This window comes from Carassius gibelio, chromosome A10, assembly GCF_023724105.1.
Source record: "Carassius gibelio isolate Cgi1373 ecotype wild population from Czech Republic chromosome A10, carGib1.2-hapl.c, whole genome shotgun sequence".
Taxonomy (NCBI): domain Eukaryota; kingdom Metazoa; phylum Chordata; class Actinopteri; order Cypriniformes; family Cyprinidae; genus Carassius; species Carassius gibelio.
The window spans coordinates 9,013,634-9,030,502 of NC_068380.1; the positions used below are offsets into that span (position 1 = coordinate 9,013,634).

The 16,869-nt window shown below is 37.5% G+C and overlaps 1 protein-coding gene across 4 annotated transcripts in view; it reads left to right on the top strand.

The window, feature by feature from the left end:
* The window catches only part of LOC128021093 (UV radiation resistance-associated gene protein), an 89,227-nt gene that overhangs the window by 62,972 nt on the left and 9,386 nt on the right, over positions 1-16,869 (top strand). For all 4 annotated transcript variants that reach the window (XM_052608018.1, XM_052608017.1, XM_052608020.1 and 1 more), the window contains exon 14: positions 11,627-11,718. In XM_052608018.1, coding sequence (XP_052463978.1) covers positions 11,627-11,718 — 92 coding nt within the window. The remainder of the gene's footprint in view (positions 1-11,626; positions 11,719-16,869) is intronic.

A 16,869-nucleotide genomic window follows, 5' to 3' on the forward strand; every position in this document is an offset into this window, starting at 1 on the left:
GAGTTTGCTAGAGTCTCCTAGCATCAATAGGTTTGCTTGGGTATGTATATGTGGATGGATATTCGATAGTTGTGTAGAAATGCTGAAAGGGCTGCTGTTTTCCTTGTAAAAATATTTAGTTTGATATTTGTTCCTGTTTTTGATTTTCCTTTTTTTCTTTTTTTACCTGTGACACAGGAGCTCTTGAGTGTTGTTCTTCCAGGAGGCATAATGTGGACTTTGTGCCGAGGCTGTTCTAAAGCAGACCACAGTCTCCAATGTTGGCTTATCTGACTGTTGGCTTAGTTCTGAAAAGTCTGCATATGCTTAATCTGTCCCATTACTTATAGTACTGCATATATGTTATGCAGACAGACACAGTTACAGCAGAGTGCGAAAATCTCAAAATGCATAATGCATAGTTTTTTTCCACATATAATCTTACATCCAAATCTAAAACATGCAAGAAAGAATGTTTCTTTTAATGAATTAATTATTTTTTTATATTGTGGTTGGAACTCAGACTTTTGGACCATGCTGTTTCCAATCACTGACATGCCATTCATTTTAAATGCTTATATAAATCTAATAATTATTAATCTTACATCCAAACCCTAACCTTATGCCTGAAAGATTTATCAGATTTTCCAGTTTTATTTTGCAAATCTAATATAATTATATTGTTTTACAAGTAATTTTATTTATATCAGATTCCATTTTTTTTAGAATTTAAACATATTGACATTTTAGAAATTATTTTTGTTTTTATCAGATTTATTTTGTTTTCTCTCTCTCTCTCTTTCTCTCTCTTATTGGATTTTTTTTCTTTGTACCTACTTGAACATGATTTACAGCAAACACACAGCAACCCCATAATAATTGTCTTTAGTAATATACTTTTCAAAGTGCGACTAACTTTAACTCTCCCTTGACCCAGATTAATTTACAGTACAGTACTGCATTTTATATAATTTTCAAATACCACCGAGCATTAGAAATGATTAGAAAACAATAACAAAGGGCCTTATTGAGCTTCATAAAGTATCTGTGTTAATTTTGTCTGTAAGGAGGCACAGACTGAAATACCTGCCTTGAGAGATGGCTCTTTGAGCCTAACAGGAACGCACAGCCTGGTGTTAAACTCCAAAAAAGCAAAATACAAGCCTTTCATCATTTCAAAACAGGAGGTTTTCAGCACCCTTTAGACTGAACTGCAATTACAACGATAAAACTTGCTATCTCACTATCATTAATGTAAAATGCCGTGAAATTTCCGGTTTGAAGTGTTTACTGCTGAAATTCCCTCATCTCGGATTTGGAATGACCTCTTTCAGGAGTCTCTTGCCTTTGATGGATCCTTTGTCTATTGTTTTTAGGTTTATATGAACTGTTTGTCCTGGCAACCGCTCGTAACATCACCATAAATTATTTCATAGTGCTGCGGGGCTTCATTTCAACATCAGATTAATTGATCTTAACCTTTTTTTGTCTTGTATATCATTACAGCCCCTTTAATAATACTCAAGAACCTCTTCATTGACACCAGAAATGTTTATTTTACCTCTTATTACACAAAAGAAACAGGAGGTGTCGTCACCAAGAGAGATGGACAGGAATGTGCACAATTCCGAGCTTGAGCACTAACCTTTGACATTTGCTGAGAGGCTTTTACACAATCCACCATCATAAAGTCCCTCAATTAAAGCAGAATAAAAGAAGAGCGAGCACAACAGAATGGGAGAATGGAGGGTTTATTGCAATAAGAAGTCAGTGTGTTCGGCTTGGTGCAGTTGTCCTATTTTTCTTTTTCTTCCCGTGCCCTTTATGGAGCCAATCCTCTGCTCTAGAATAAAACCCTCAACAAGTTCTAATCCAAATTGCAAAGCGTGATTATGACCACGCCACACTTTATTGGCTGAAATGAAAATGTTTTAATGGCTTTATTTGGCTGTTACACCTAAACGAGTGTTTTTCATTCTGTGTGGGTTTCCAGAATGAATCCATTTTTCCATATTGGGTTATAAAGTCGAACCCAAAGGCACTGTCTTGTTAATTCCCGTTTGGCCAGACTGTAAATACATCAATGTAGTAAGAATTTTCTTGTAGACAGTTTAAGAAATGTGTCCTCTACACACTTTGTGAATGGTTCAAGTTGTAGGCCCCTCTTTCCCCACTTGATGGGATGAATGGCTGTCTTTGTTTGTGACTATGGTGTTAACAAGTTACTGTGACCCCTTAGAGTGCAATGTTGGTTTAGAGTTACCCCACCTTAGATTAACACGGGCTGGTGTTACTCCATTCATTCAAGTTTACGACACCAGTGATGGCTCTGGGACCCCTCAGAAGGAAACTGCTCTGACAGGTGTCAGTGCACCCTATGAGGTCATCAAAAGTGTTTACACTCTGTAAGGTTTTATATACTTTCCCAACAGAGACTCAAGACACAACCTGACCAGTTTCAGTACTTAAAACTTGTGAATGAGTCAAGTAAAAATGATTTATGTCTATGATGTTATTCTCCGCAGATAGATAAAAATTATGTATTTATTCATTGGAAAAAGGAAATAATGATGAATATACCTTTTATTAATGGGAGTTATATATATATATATATATATATATATATATTAGTGATGTTTTCAGAAAGAGTAACTAGCAAAATATAAGCCTAATATGAGAAGGCATAACTTGGCATAATACTCAAATTATTGTACTGTAGGTTTAAAGGAACAGAATTCATAATTTTAGCTATGTTTCTTTTAACATCCAGTCATTTACTCTACATGTGCGATTAATATGCACCGTATGTGCCTATAATATTACAAGACATAGATTATAGCTTTTGCCATTATATTTTGTGACTCACCATTCAGATATTCTCTTATAATGTTATGAGGCCAATTATTAAAATCCATAATCTTTTTAATGGCATCTAATGAATAGGCCCTCTCTCCCTCTCTTTTGATATCAACACTTGTTAGCAATAAAATAACCAATAATATTATAATCATTGATATTGGCCCCTTGTAAACTTTTATTGTCATTCTTGACAATATATATTTCAATATTGTGTCTAAATCTGTTGTCATTGATAGTAAGTTTTTAATATTTTGTCTAAATCTGGTTTTTGTTGACAGCATATTATCAATATTTCATATTTCTGTGTTGCCTTGTGGAAAATTAGTCAATTTTTTTATTAATATTTATTCATTAAATGCATATAATATGTATTGATTGTAAGGAAAAATCAGCATATTAATCAGAAATGTCCTGTCTTCATTACTAGTCTTGTAACTTGACTTCTATATAAATCAGTGGCTGAGACTCTACACTGTTGTAGTTGTAGATGCCCAGTCGGTGACATCACACGAAGAATGGCACATTAGTTTCCAGACATCTGCACACTTAAACACGTCAGGAGATCACCTGGCAAAGCCTTTATCGGACAAGCCTTTACTGTATTATTATATGAAAGAACGAATAGTATGCACGCGTCTAAAGCTGAAGCATGTCAGTCTAATTATAGTCCTGTTATAGAGCAGCACTGGTGTGTTCGTCTGTCTCACGAGGGCCTGGAAGCACACCGGGCCTTTGTTGCCAGTGGTCTCCAAATTAAATTTCCCATTCGTTTCAGTAAGCCTTTCCCGTAATTATGTAAATATGTTGTCTCTGTAACGTGTCCATATGATACTCAATAAAGTGTAAAGTTGAGTAACGGAAGAGCTGGAAGTGTTTCGAATTAAGCTTGTTGGCATCTGGCTAAATCCAACCGGTACATATAACCACACCTGTGTTTTATTATTATGGGATTGGACAGAAAGAGAGGAAGAAAATAGTATTTGTAGAGAGGAAAAGAGGTGGTAGAAAGTGTTTCAGGGGGCTTGAGATATAAGGGTGAAGGACTGTGAAACATTAAGTGCTTATGTCTCCTTCCTCTTTTTTTCCTCTCAAAAGTAGTAGTGTGAATTAGCATGAGCTTATTTGTCAGTCAAGAAAGCTCATTCAGAGTAATCCCTCTAAATCCAATATTAAGTCCTTGTTAAAATGTTCTTTTCTCATATTTGCTGACCTTTTCAACAGCTGTCAGCAGTGTCGAGGAAACTAGGCTTAAGATTACTTAACTAACCAACCTTTTTGTGTATGTATCGTATTGAAATGGTAGTAATATCCACATGCTGATCTGATATGCAAGATTTTGATAGGCTTAAAAACTAGCGATATATCTGGATGAAGAATAGCTCAGAGGCATCTTCATGGCCACAATCCATTGAGGGTTTTTACGGCAAATTTTGTTAGCGTTGCAGCCAGAGCGCCTAGCATGTGTTTTCACGCAGTTGCTGCGGTTTACATAAACCTGCTTCATTTTGTATTGGAGACTTTAGCTGCACTGTTGGGTCAAATCTCTGCTTTAAACAAGTGGCCAAGTCTAAACGTCATTCAGAATTGTTCTTTAGACGTTGGGTGATGGGTGTTTTGTTGCATATATTTACACTCCAATGTTGGCTTCAGACAAAAAAAAAGGAATGTTCCAAAAGCACTTTGAGTTTCTTCACTTTGATGTTTCAAAACAAGAACTTTGACCCACCAAAGCCAAGAAGTTCTCTAGGTTAATCCTTAAGAACATATACTTGGCATGTGCATTAGCCCCAATAGCTAAAATGTGCATAACCTTTCTTCTGAATAACCCAAACTACTGTATATGCTGCCTTTCTGTTGTATTATTTTACGTAAGCATATTCCCAGTCCCGATGCCATACGAACACACAAACACAATGACTTTGGCAAAGCGAGTAAGAATCCAGAGTGACCCAGATAATGATTAGTTATATTAAGGCTTATCAGTACAACATATAGACCAGTACCACATTTGAACTATAGCGAACTCTCAGCAAACATAATTATACAACTATTTGGCCAACAAAAACTTTCTAAACTTCCTCAAATTCAGAGTTAGAGTGTTTATAAGCAAATACCGTGTGGTCAGAGCCAAGGCTTTTAAAAAAAATTTCTCCCTCATCTATTAATTTTCAAGCAGTGGCCCTCTAAGTAGTCAAATCTGAGGAGAAATCTCTTCAGTATTTGTGTACCTTGCATATGATATGAGAAAAGGAAGTTAGATCATGTGCAAAAATCTAATTGAGAACATTCAAAGATTGATAATTCATTGCAGCCTTTGAGCCACTTTGAGAAGTTTTTGCCTGACTTTATGTGAGTCTATGCCCATAGTGTGGTCCTGGCCCCTTTGTATCTCTGACCTGTGTGAATAACATAAGGATTGCACCTGTGCTGGCCCCTCATAAGCAGACTAATAGAAGACCATACAGGGCCCCTGATTGCCATCCCTTGGGGGGCAAGATCTCTGCCAACCAGCTAAACCATTCCCCATTTCTGTTTTTTACAAAACAGGCCAAGAAGGGAATGTCCTCTTTTATATGTAAACGATTCTATTTATGTAATTTATGTAATTTACTGCAATAGCTCACTGCGTGGGTCAGAATCTCAAAGATCTCTATTGGATCCCAAGTTACTGCTCGGCCTTCTACGTTTGTAAAAATACTCAGCTGATGAAAAGTTATGGCTTTGCAAATTTCAGACCCTCCCAAGTATCTGCTTCGATGTGTTGTCAAGAGATTCTAGGCGTCCCTTTGCATTGATTGAACTGTTGTGACTTTTTTGATGACAAAACCCTCATCAGCACAGCCTCTGATGAAACAAAGAAGCTTTATGTGGAACGCAGTTTTCATATCCGGCGTCGTTTCTAATTTCCCTCAAAAAATTAGACTCTCTTTAAGCCTTTAGTATGTAAATAAATTGGCCGTGGCAGAAGTGGGAAAAAATAACAGGTTGACAGGGAAGAAAAGGGAGAAAAAAAACATTACTTTTAATGCAGATGATGGAACACAAATACAGCCGAGATTCCAGATAGAAGTTCCTTTCTCTTAAATGTTTTTGTTATTTTGGCAATCTGTTATTCACAGTATAGTTTAAAAGTCCACTTCTAGAATTCACATATATATATTTATATATATTTTTTAAATTTATTTAAACTGTTGTTGTGTTGTGTTGCGTTGCGTTATGTTATGAAAACTTGGAAAAGTAACTTTCTTCCATATCAAAATTCTATACTGCCACATTTGCACGCTGTTAAGTTTGACCACTAGGTTAGAAATGTTGAAGTCGTGACCTATCTCATTCCAGAGGTTCTCGTGTTACTGGGACACCAAGAACGGTTCGTTTGCTGTGGTATCCCACGCACCTTTCCAAACCTGCAGTTGAAAAACCACCTGTCTTTTATCCACAAACAATCTGGACATTTCATTTATGTGGCCGTTCACATCCATAGAAGAAATTCAAGAACCTTGGTTGAGCCGAGTCTGGAGAATGTGCGGTAGGAGTCTGGAGCACCTGGGTCACGACGGAGACACTGCCGACAAGAGTTCCTATATCACTTTCATTTGTACACAGCAGGCAGCCGCAATTTTATTGTAATTCTCATATTCCCTGAATTCGAAACCACCATTGAGAACAAAAAATTCACAAACAACAACCCAAAGAACCACAAGAGAAAAAAGAATCTATTAGAAATGTCTGTATACCATTCGCTTTACAAAAAGTTATTTGTTTGTTTATTGAAGTTTCATATCTGATAATTTTGTTGGTTCTTTGTGTTACTCAGTAGCTTTCACTTACTTTCACATGGCCCTGCACTGCTATAATGTTTATCGAAATCCTCACCAAGCTTTTAAATCACAGCAGATACCTCCGTCGTTACACCAACAACACATTATTCACCCACAATTCTCTTTGCTCTGCATCTGTCAACACCCACTTTGATTTAGAGCTGTCTGCAGTGAGATTGATTAAACTGAATATACTGTCATGTTGGTCTCTCTCTTCTCTTCACACATTTCCAAATCTCTGTTTGTGAGAATTCCGTGCCACCCGCTGCTCTGTTTGTTGCTTCAACTTGTCAGCAGGTCAGGCTGTCGCTTCTAATTAAGGCCAATGTGCAGATCTGCGCAGTTCCAAGATCCCCAAAATGTTCCTACTGTCTTCGCCGATGGCGCGTTTTCAGTGGGCTGGATATTTATTTGTTTGTCCTTGAGCTCGGGGAGGGGGAAAGGGCAGTTGTTTGCTTAAAAAAATACTTTATGTCCAGGTTTACACTATAATCTATCCCAGCACTCTTTGCCAAAAGCAATTCACAAATGCTGCAACTCAAGCTACAGCGTAATGCAAAGCACACAGGGGAAAGAGGAGCACACATACCTCCATCGTACAGCACGCCAGCAAGGGGCTCGTGGGCCAGATGTGCTTGGCTCTTAAACGCATGTAGCAAAAATGGTAAGGATGAACAAAGGCAGTAATGGAATCAAATGTGCATGCCAAATGCCTTCGACTTGCAAGATTGCAAGAACAGATTTTGTCCCATAATACATTGCTTTGTAGGGGCAGGTTGCCCCGGGGAATGGGTGGGTGATTATTTATGACTACGAGTTGAATTATTGAAATGCTACTTGAGGATTTACGGTGTAAGACATATCTTGCCTTTTGTCAGTTTATATGCTTGTATATGCGTGAATAAAAAGGGATTTCGTTGTTTACATGATATGAGATATGAGGTTGGCGTGCAGATGGAGGAGGCACTCACAATGGTACTCTAGGACACACACACATGCACACACTGACGCAACCCTACAGTCAAAACAATTGCGATTGTGCCCTTTCCGATTCAATGATGTCACCATTCCGCTCTTCCTTGAGCTTCCTATCTGGTTTCAGATCAGCACCCTTGGCTGCATTTCAGTTCTCAGTTTTGGAGGAATTACAATCCTTGTAAAGAGTACACACACAAATGCTCTGTTCCATAGCTAGTGTGCTGCCTACAGAGACGGTATGTTAAGGCAATATGGGCCCATTCCCAATGCAAAGACAGTCAAAAGTGCAGGCAAGTTATTGATGTTACTTTCTTTTGGCTAAATACTAAAGCAGCACCACAAATATCTTTCACAGAAAAAAACAATCTCATAATGCATTGCAACAAGCTTAGTGAAATAAATCCAAGATGGCAGACGTAGTTGTTTATTTTCATCGAGCCTTCATTTATTTGATAAAAAAATAATAGAGTAAAAATTGTACTATTATAATTGAAAATGTATGAGAATTTTTTTTTTTTAAATGTTATTTATTGTGTTTTTTAGCATCCATTACTCCAGTCTACAGTGTCACATGATCCTTAAGAAATCAATCTAATATGCTGATTTGGCGCTCAATTTCTTTTTTATAATCTTATAAAAAAGTAAGTTGTGCTGCTATGTGTTTTTGTTGAAACATTGATACATTTACACACTTTTGAACAGTACTGTAAATTTAATTCTGATTCAATAGAGCTTTATGAGTTTAGCTAAGCTAGTGGTGTGATACACTCATAAATGTAAAAGCATATTGCATTCAAATATTTGGTCAAATAATATGTTTTTAATTACACACAACTCATTTTAGCAATGCTTTTCTATTTTGAATATATATTTCTATTCAGCATTTGTTTTTGCACATTTAGCTAATTTGCACATTGCATTCTGGAAGTACTCGCTATGCTGTATTACAATTGTCTGAAACAAGGTCTCTTCTGTTTGAAAAGCTTGCATTTTTCAGATTTAGCAACAGACCTATAGACTCCTCATCAGGGAAGCTTATTAGGCAAACTAATTATGATCGTCATCTTCACCACATTTCCCAGCATCAGAAATGGTTCGTAAAAACATTCATGCCGAATCAACACTTTGCAAGGGGGGACGGATTGGACCGTATGTTTGGCTGTTCAACCATGTACATTCTACTTCATTTTCAGTTTCCCTTTTCTAAAAAAAAATCGCACTCACTTTTGGGTTTAATCTAATCAGTATCTTTGTCAGAGAAACACTGAACAAATATGGTTTAAGGCAGTCGGCCAGACATAAGTGGAACACCCCATTCTGATTCTAATACGGAATGCTGTTGCTGTTGGCACGTACTTCCAAAGTCCTTTTTCCTTTTGGTCCACATGCGGATCCCAGCACATGGTCATCTGGTCAAAACCAGAGGTGTACTTTTATCCATGAATGAATAAGGCTGTTAGTTCTGTGAGGAATTGACTATTTCATCACCAGTGGAAATTTGGAGCAGTGCCCTCTATAAAGAAACAAAAGGTAGATTCCAGGGGTCCTTTGTTGAAAAGAAACTGCACATTACTCACAGTGATGTCAAACTGCTCAAGGGAGCCAAAGAGAAATAGCGCAGTGAATACAAAGTCTTTGGTATCAGAATGATGTTATGCTGTAAACTAACACTACAATATGTCAACATTGTTTTGGTATCATAATGGCTAATTTTAGATTTGATTTATCAGATTGATTGATAATGGATTTATATCTGTTAATATTGTATATTTATTTCTTCATTTCCACTATTTTTACATTTAAATGTAAACACTGTTTAATGGGATGTTTAATACGTCTCAAAATAAGTATCTATTTCATTAGCTTACATGAAGTACATTTGTAGCATATAGTTTAGTTTGGAGATTATGAAAAAAAAAAAAAAAAAATTTAACCTAAGAATTTATGAGGGTAAGGTTTAAAACACTCTATATTTCAATAATAATAATAAATAATAATGTGATAATTTAGAACATTTGAGAATAAAATCTTTATAAAATACAGTAAATTTAAAACTACATATAGACTTTTACATTTATTTTTATATATTTTATTTTGTCCCCAAAGTAAAGTGAACTCAAACACACCTCACTCTCTTCTTTTAAACTTATTCAATTTAGGCTGGAACAGGGTTTAAGAAGTTAATTACCTGTGTTTTGTTTGTTCTTATTTCTATTAGCAGCACTCAATTTTTTTTTGATGAAGAATCTGTGTGCACACTGTTGTGAAATAAACAGAACTTTTTTTTTTTTTTTTACTAGAGAGCACTGGAGAACCACCTGAAGGAAATGGCTCTTGCTCCATTTTCTCGTTTGTTATCACCTTCTCCATTTTCCACAGTATTTGTTTCTCGTTTTCTCTCTCTCCCCTCGTATCCCATCCCTATTGAATTCTTGGCCTGTAGGAGTGTCAGCGTGGCAGCAGTATCAGTTGTAATTGAAATCATTTGCAGATAATCTGTCACTATGGTGCTATTATGATTGATCAGGTTTTATAAAGATATGCAGAAGGTGCTACCATGCAGCCAGATAAACCAGATGTTTGTCAAGAAGTGTCCTTGATACATTTGTTCCCCTTGAGACTGCATGCACTTGCTTTTCTTTTGAAAGGAAATGGACTGTTATTGTTCTATTTCACCTCCAAGCCCGAAGGGGGCGTTGTGTTTTTCTGAGAATAATGTTACTTTCTTGATTCTCATTCTGACTGTACACTGAAGACACTGTTGTACACTTTTTGTGATTGACATGGGCCCGAGAGAAAATCTTGCTTCTTGGGAAGAGATGTGTGTGTGGGGTTTCCCTCCCGTCTTTCATTTGTTCCAGATGTGTGCCATTTCTCTCATCTTCTATTTTCTTATCTTTGTCCTTTTCGCCTCCCACATCTCCATCCGTATGTACACACATGTTATATTATTTTAGGTGTGTGTTGGTCTTAACATGTCAAAGAGCATTGATGACCAATGTATTAGACTGAACGATTGCACAAGAAGGGAAATAAAATGTTCAAGTTTGTTGGGTCTGCGATCAGGTAGATCAGTCTCATATTCTCTTTGACACAACCTCCCGTTCTATTACTCTTTTTCCATTCAGTCAGTGCATCTCATCTCTTGCTCTCTCCGCTTGTTTTGTCTCATAAAAGAATCTAAAGCAGTAGAAATACAGGTAGGTGTTGTGGTATGTCATAGTTTTTTTATTTCTTTTTTTTTTTTTTTTTGGCCAGTGGTTTATGACGCTATAAATGTTTGAGATTGTCATGTGAGGATAACTCCATTTTTATTTCTATCTATCTGGTCTGCCATAGTATCATGTAACCAGACCATTAAAAAAAAATGCCATTTAGACTGGAATCTGAAATTGTCATTCTATTCTAATTCTATTCTATTTCTGTTCTGTTCTGTTCTGTTCTGTTCTGTTCCGTTCCGTTCCCTTCTGTTCAATATACAGTATATTATTTATATTGATCTTGATGATTAACTTATTTAAAATAATTTAATTTACATTTTTATGATAAATATAAATGTTATGTTATTTTATATATCACTTATCTTGTCCGTAATAATGTCATGACAGTCTCGATTGGTTCTGGGCAGTCTGTGAAGTCCCTAAATAGCTTTAGGACTGCTTTCACTCTTTGAAAAAAAAAAAAAAAAAAAACTGTTTTTTTATTTTTTCATTTTTATGAAATATTAATTCGAAACTTACGGGAACCAGGAGCTGGTTAATGTCTCCTGTCAATGGTTCTGCTGCAAGCAGACTAAATAACTTAAACATCTGCAGATGGAAAATTTATGTGTGTGTGTGTGTGTGCACCTGTGGGATAATGAATTAACCTGCTGGACAAGCTGGTGGCACGATGCCCAGGTGATGCCATGTAGTGTCCATATACTCATCGTTCAGTCAGGTGATGAAGGTTGTAACAAATGCGTTTCCTCTGTGTTTTTCGTTCTACAGTTGAGGTATCAGCATGGGCTCTCCACCCCAGATCTGCGTCAGACTTTACCCAACCTAAAGAGCTTCCTAGAGCATGGACTACTTGTACGGTGGTGAGTTTTGACATTCTTATTGCTTGAAGAATGGACATAGTGGCCTAGTGATTAGAGAGTTTTACTCCTTACCCTAAGGTTGTGGGTGGAGTCTCGGGCCGGCAACATCACGACTGAGGTGCCCTTGAGCAAGGCACCGAACCCACAACTGCTCCCCGGGTGCCGCAGCATAAATGACTGCCCACTGCTCCGGGTGTGTGTTCACAGTCTGTGTGTGTGTGTGTTCACTGCTGTGTGTGTGCACTTTGAATGGGTTAAATGCAGAGCACAAATTCTGAGTATGGGTCACCATACTTGGCTGAATGTCACGTCACTTTTTATGTATAAAGTTTATATATCTGCTATTCTACACTAATATTCTAATATCTATATTCATTTTCATATTTTATATTTAGATTAATTTTCTATTTTTCTACAGCAAATGTTGAAATAATCATTACATTGTTTATATTTGTTTTCTTATGTTTTCTTATATTTTCTTATATTTTCTTATATTTTCATGTTTGCAAACATTTTTTTTAAATATACAAATATTCATTTTCTTTGCATATGTATAGTCATATTTTCCTGAGAAAATGAAAAATATTCATCATATTCATAGGTATTTTCAGAATTTAAAAAATCTTGTTTTTACATTAGTTTAGAGTAGCTTACAAAATCTGGTGTCTGTTGATATGCATTATGATAAACCACTATAGTAAACCAGACAACTTCTGAAAGAAACAAAATTATCATTTTTACATCAGTGATGATAAAAATTCCCAATTGTATTTCTTTGGAGACCAATGGCAGTCAAAAACATACTGTTAAAGAAAGCCTCCTTTTGATCTCTCCAGCTCTTTCTTGGTTCAGCGAGGCAAACCATCTATCTGAATGTTAATTTAATAATCTGTGTTTTGAAAGGAAGGAGGCCAGGGTAAGTAAAACTCTTCAGCATCCCCCCCCCCCAGTAATGTTTATGGATTGTGGAAATGCTTAAGATGGAACAGATGAAAGTATGACCTTTTGACCTTTTGAACCATACAGAGTGGCAGGAAGTAGAGGAGGAAGTGGAAGTCCGGTGAATCGGTGGTAGTGCTGCATGGCTAAACAGACCCGGAGGGCGGTAGTGTTGACTCGATGGTGCACTTAGAACCGTGAAAGAGCAGTTTCCGCCTCCCCTGGGGAGAGGGGGACCATATACACAAACACAAAACTGCAGACCATTCCTTTCGACATCTTCGTCATACAGTTCCACAGCTTTAAACGATAATTTACGTCACATCGAGACCCTCCAAGAGTCGAGTCACTTTATACAGAATGGTTGTCTGCTAGCATTGACTCCTGAGCGAGTCAAACAGGAGGTCTAGACTTGTTCTCCAGCGTAGGAAGCAACTTTCTAGATCCAGAGCTGAAATTTGAAATATAGAGTAAATAGATTATTTTATTTTCCGTTTGTTCCCTTTCATCCACTTCCTCTCCTACACTCCCTCCCCTCTCAGTTTAGATAATGTTTCCAGGGCAGTGGCCAGAGATGTGAATTATCGGTGCATAAAAATCTGCAGGAGTTCCTCAGAGGGAAAAAAGAAAGGGACGAGATTACCAGAGAAAGCACATGAAGAAATGGATAATGGTGAATTGGGAACACTGCACAGGTGTACAATGGGAACTTGTACTGCCATTCTGCAGATTCATAGCAGCATATGTTGGGAAAATATGGGGATTTATTTTGCCCTTCTTCTGCAATTTCAACGGATGTTTATATGGGAAATGGAAATGGCAGTGTTTTTGAGACTGGCTTAATGAAATTGTTTGATCTGTTAAAATTTGTTATAAAAGTTGGCAGGGTCTGGACACACAGTTTCACCCTCTGTGTGTGTGATCAGGAGTTTTGCACATGTCTTTCAACCACATTTCTGAACAGGGGTTATTAAAATTTGATTATTTAGCAGAACCGTTGGCTGGACTCGGCATGTGTTTCAGCTCGATTTACAGACTGGATAAAGATAAAGTGGAGATCTTTTTCATGGCAAAAACCTGGTTCCAACTTTTTCACAATTCTTTCAGGAAAATACAATAACACTGATCCATGATCATTTCCATTACAACATCATTGCTTATCCCAGAGACTACCAACCTTTTTTGCCATATTTATTTTGTAAATTTTGTTGTGAGAGGAAAAAAAAAAAGTCCAGATTACAAGGTTCAAGGTGTTTTGTATCTCTGTGTCAATCTTTAAGCCTACTGGCCTAAGAAAATGTTGTCTAGGACCTTGATGCATTGTTCCAAATTGGAATGTTGGAATTTTGGAATGAAAACTTGGTATTTGGAAAAATGTTGTTAAAGTCATCTTGAATTAGAATTTTTCCAACTATGAAACAAATTTTGCAGTGATAAAAATGAAATAAAATGCATAAAACCCAATAAAGTATGCACTTTTTATAGACATATAGTTTATATAAACAGTTAAAGTTTGGTCACAGGGAAACATCTAATGTTAACAATGCTGATTTGCCTTCTTTTACACCACCTTTTACGGCATATTGGTTAGAAAAAGCAGGAATATCCCAAACACAACTTGGATGGAATACAGCATGAATACAACGGACTATTCTTCTGTCACTCAAGAGTCAAATTTTTGTTTGCTAAAGTCTTTTAGAAAGCCCATGCAGATTCTGTTGAGTCGGCATTTTCTGCACTGATTTTGAAAGATGCTTTCAGTTACGCTTTCAATGGGTGCATATTGTACATACTATAGACAGTGCCCTATCTTTTAATTGTGATTAAAATGTTAACACTGCAGAGTCCTGTCGTCCAAACTCACTCTGCTTATCTTACATCTCTGAGCCTTTCATCATCCTGTTGCTTTTTCTCATTCAAACACTGATTGGCAGTTAGATTCAGTCTTCGCTGCCTTCATCTGGAGCCATAATCACTCTCACACATTCTGGCGGTTTCCTCTGCACGTCAGTCCAGTCGGAGTGGGAACGGTCTGAGATGCCAAATGTGGAAGAAGAACAAAATGATGAGAGAAAAATCAGTTTAGAGCAGTGGATGGCGTTTAAGAAGTAACAGAGAGTGGAGATGGTGAAAGGCAGACAGGGGGTGCAAGACATGGTGCCGCTGTGTTAATGATGTGTCCTGCCGAGTTCAAACCGAATATGCGAAACATTCTCTTATTTATGGCACAGGACTCGGGCAGTGTTTTTAGAAGTCCTGCAGCCCCACTGTGGAGTTTTTGAGAGTGGGTAAAGATGTAAAATATGAGGGGCTGATGAGACTCAATACCCCAGGATGGAAACTCGAGGGTGGGGTTGGAAGTTCTGAAGAATCCCTTGGAACCCTGGTGAAAGTGCAACACTAAAAAACCATAAATCTTCATCTTTTTATCTTTTATTTCAACGTTTCTCCTTTTCTCATTTTTTTTGTTTAAATCTAAACCCAATTTAGCCTATAGCCCTGGCTCAGATTCCCAAGCTCCCCACCCCCTTACAATAAATTCTGTAACTTGCCACCATATTTGGAAAGATTCAGGTGGATTCTTTTCCATCTCTTTGGGAACATGATTCATCAGGCAACTATTTTATTATACATCTTCACAACAAGCCTTTGCTAATCCAGTATATACATGGCTGTCAAATAGTTTGAAGGAAGGCCTGATTCATAACAAACAATGTTTTTGGACGTCCACCCATATAGTAATCCCTTAATCCTTGGTACACTTAGAAATAAAGGGCCTTTTGATGTTAAAGTACCTTCTCGTATGCCAGTTTAATGTGCAAAGACAACTATAAGTGAGTCATTCTTGGTCGTTTTCTTGAAAAACTGTAAAGACAGAGAAGCAAATTTGTCTCAAATGCAGCATAAATTATGTACAATGCATACACACATATATTTTACATGTATTGAATCAGAGCGAGGCACTATCAGAACTGTCCAGATAGATTTGCACAGTGGGATGAAGCTGCCTCTGTGGATATCATACTGATAGGTGTTTGTGCTCACATCTGGTGGAATGTTCCTCCAAAATTCCATCAGCATGCCTCCAATGCTCCACTATTCTTTACAATCACACAGCCATCCCACCAAAAAAAGTATTCAGATTACAGAACCCAAAGCAGACCCTGTTTACCATGACGCCTCATTCTTCGGTGCTGGAAACAGTCCCACATGTATGATCACTCCTGTCACTGTACATTTTTATGAAGGTTGTCAGTGGGACGTAAACAGTGTGAGGCTTTGAAGCATTATTACTGGTCCATGTCCAGAACTGGAATTCAGGAAACAATTTGTCACCCCCATAAACAATGCATTTTCAGAATCAGAATCAGAATCAGAATGAGCTTTATTGCCAGGTATGTTTACACATACGAGGAATTTGTTTTCGTGACAGAAGCTCCGCAGTACAACAGAATGACAGCGACAGAACATAAAACACATAATAAAAGAATAAAAATACAAATATGTAGACAGTGAATGACAATATACAAATGACAATTGTAGGCAGGTATATTACAAAGTGAAGTTATGTATGTACATATATATTGTGTGCAAAATTAAGTGTATACTAAGTATGTGTGTTAGATAAATAAAGTGTGTGTGTATATAAATATAAAGTGTAGTGTGTTCGCCATTATTATCAGCTGTTCAGAAGATGGATTGCCTGAGGGAAGAAACTGGTCCTGTGTCTGGTCGTTCTAGTGCTCAGTGCTCTGTAGCGTCGACCAGATGGCAACAGTTCAAAGAGGGAGTGTGCTGGATGTGAGGGGTCCAGAGTGATTTTGACAGCCCTTTTTCTCACTCTGGATAAGTACAGTTCTTGAATAGATGGGAGGGTTGAACCGATGATTCGCTCAGCAGTCCGGACTACCCTCTGTAGTCTTCTGAGGTCAGATTTAGAAGCTGAGCTAAACCAGACAGTTACTGAAGTGCAGAGGATGGATTCGATGATGGTGGAGTAGAACTGTTTCAGCAGCTCCTGTGGCAGGTTAAACTTCCTCAGCTGGCGGAGAAAGTACAACCTCTGCTGGGCCTTTTTCACAATGGAGTCAATGTGAATGTCCCACTTCAGGTCCTGAGAGATGGTGGTTCCCAGGAACCTGAATGACTCCACTGCAGTCACAGTGCTGTTCATGATGGTGAGTGGGGGGAGTGCAGGGGGGTTTCTCCTGA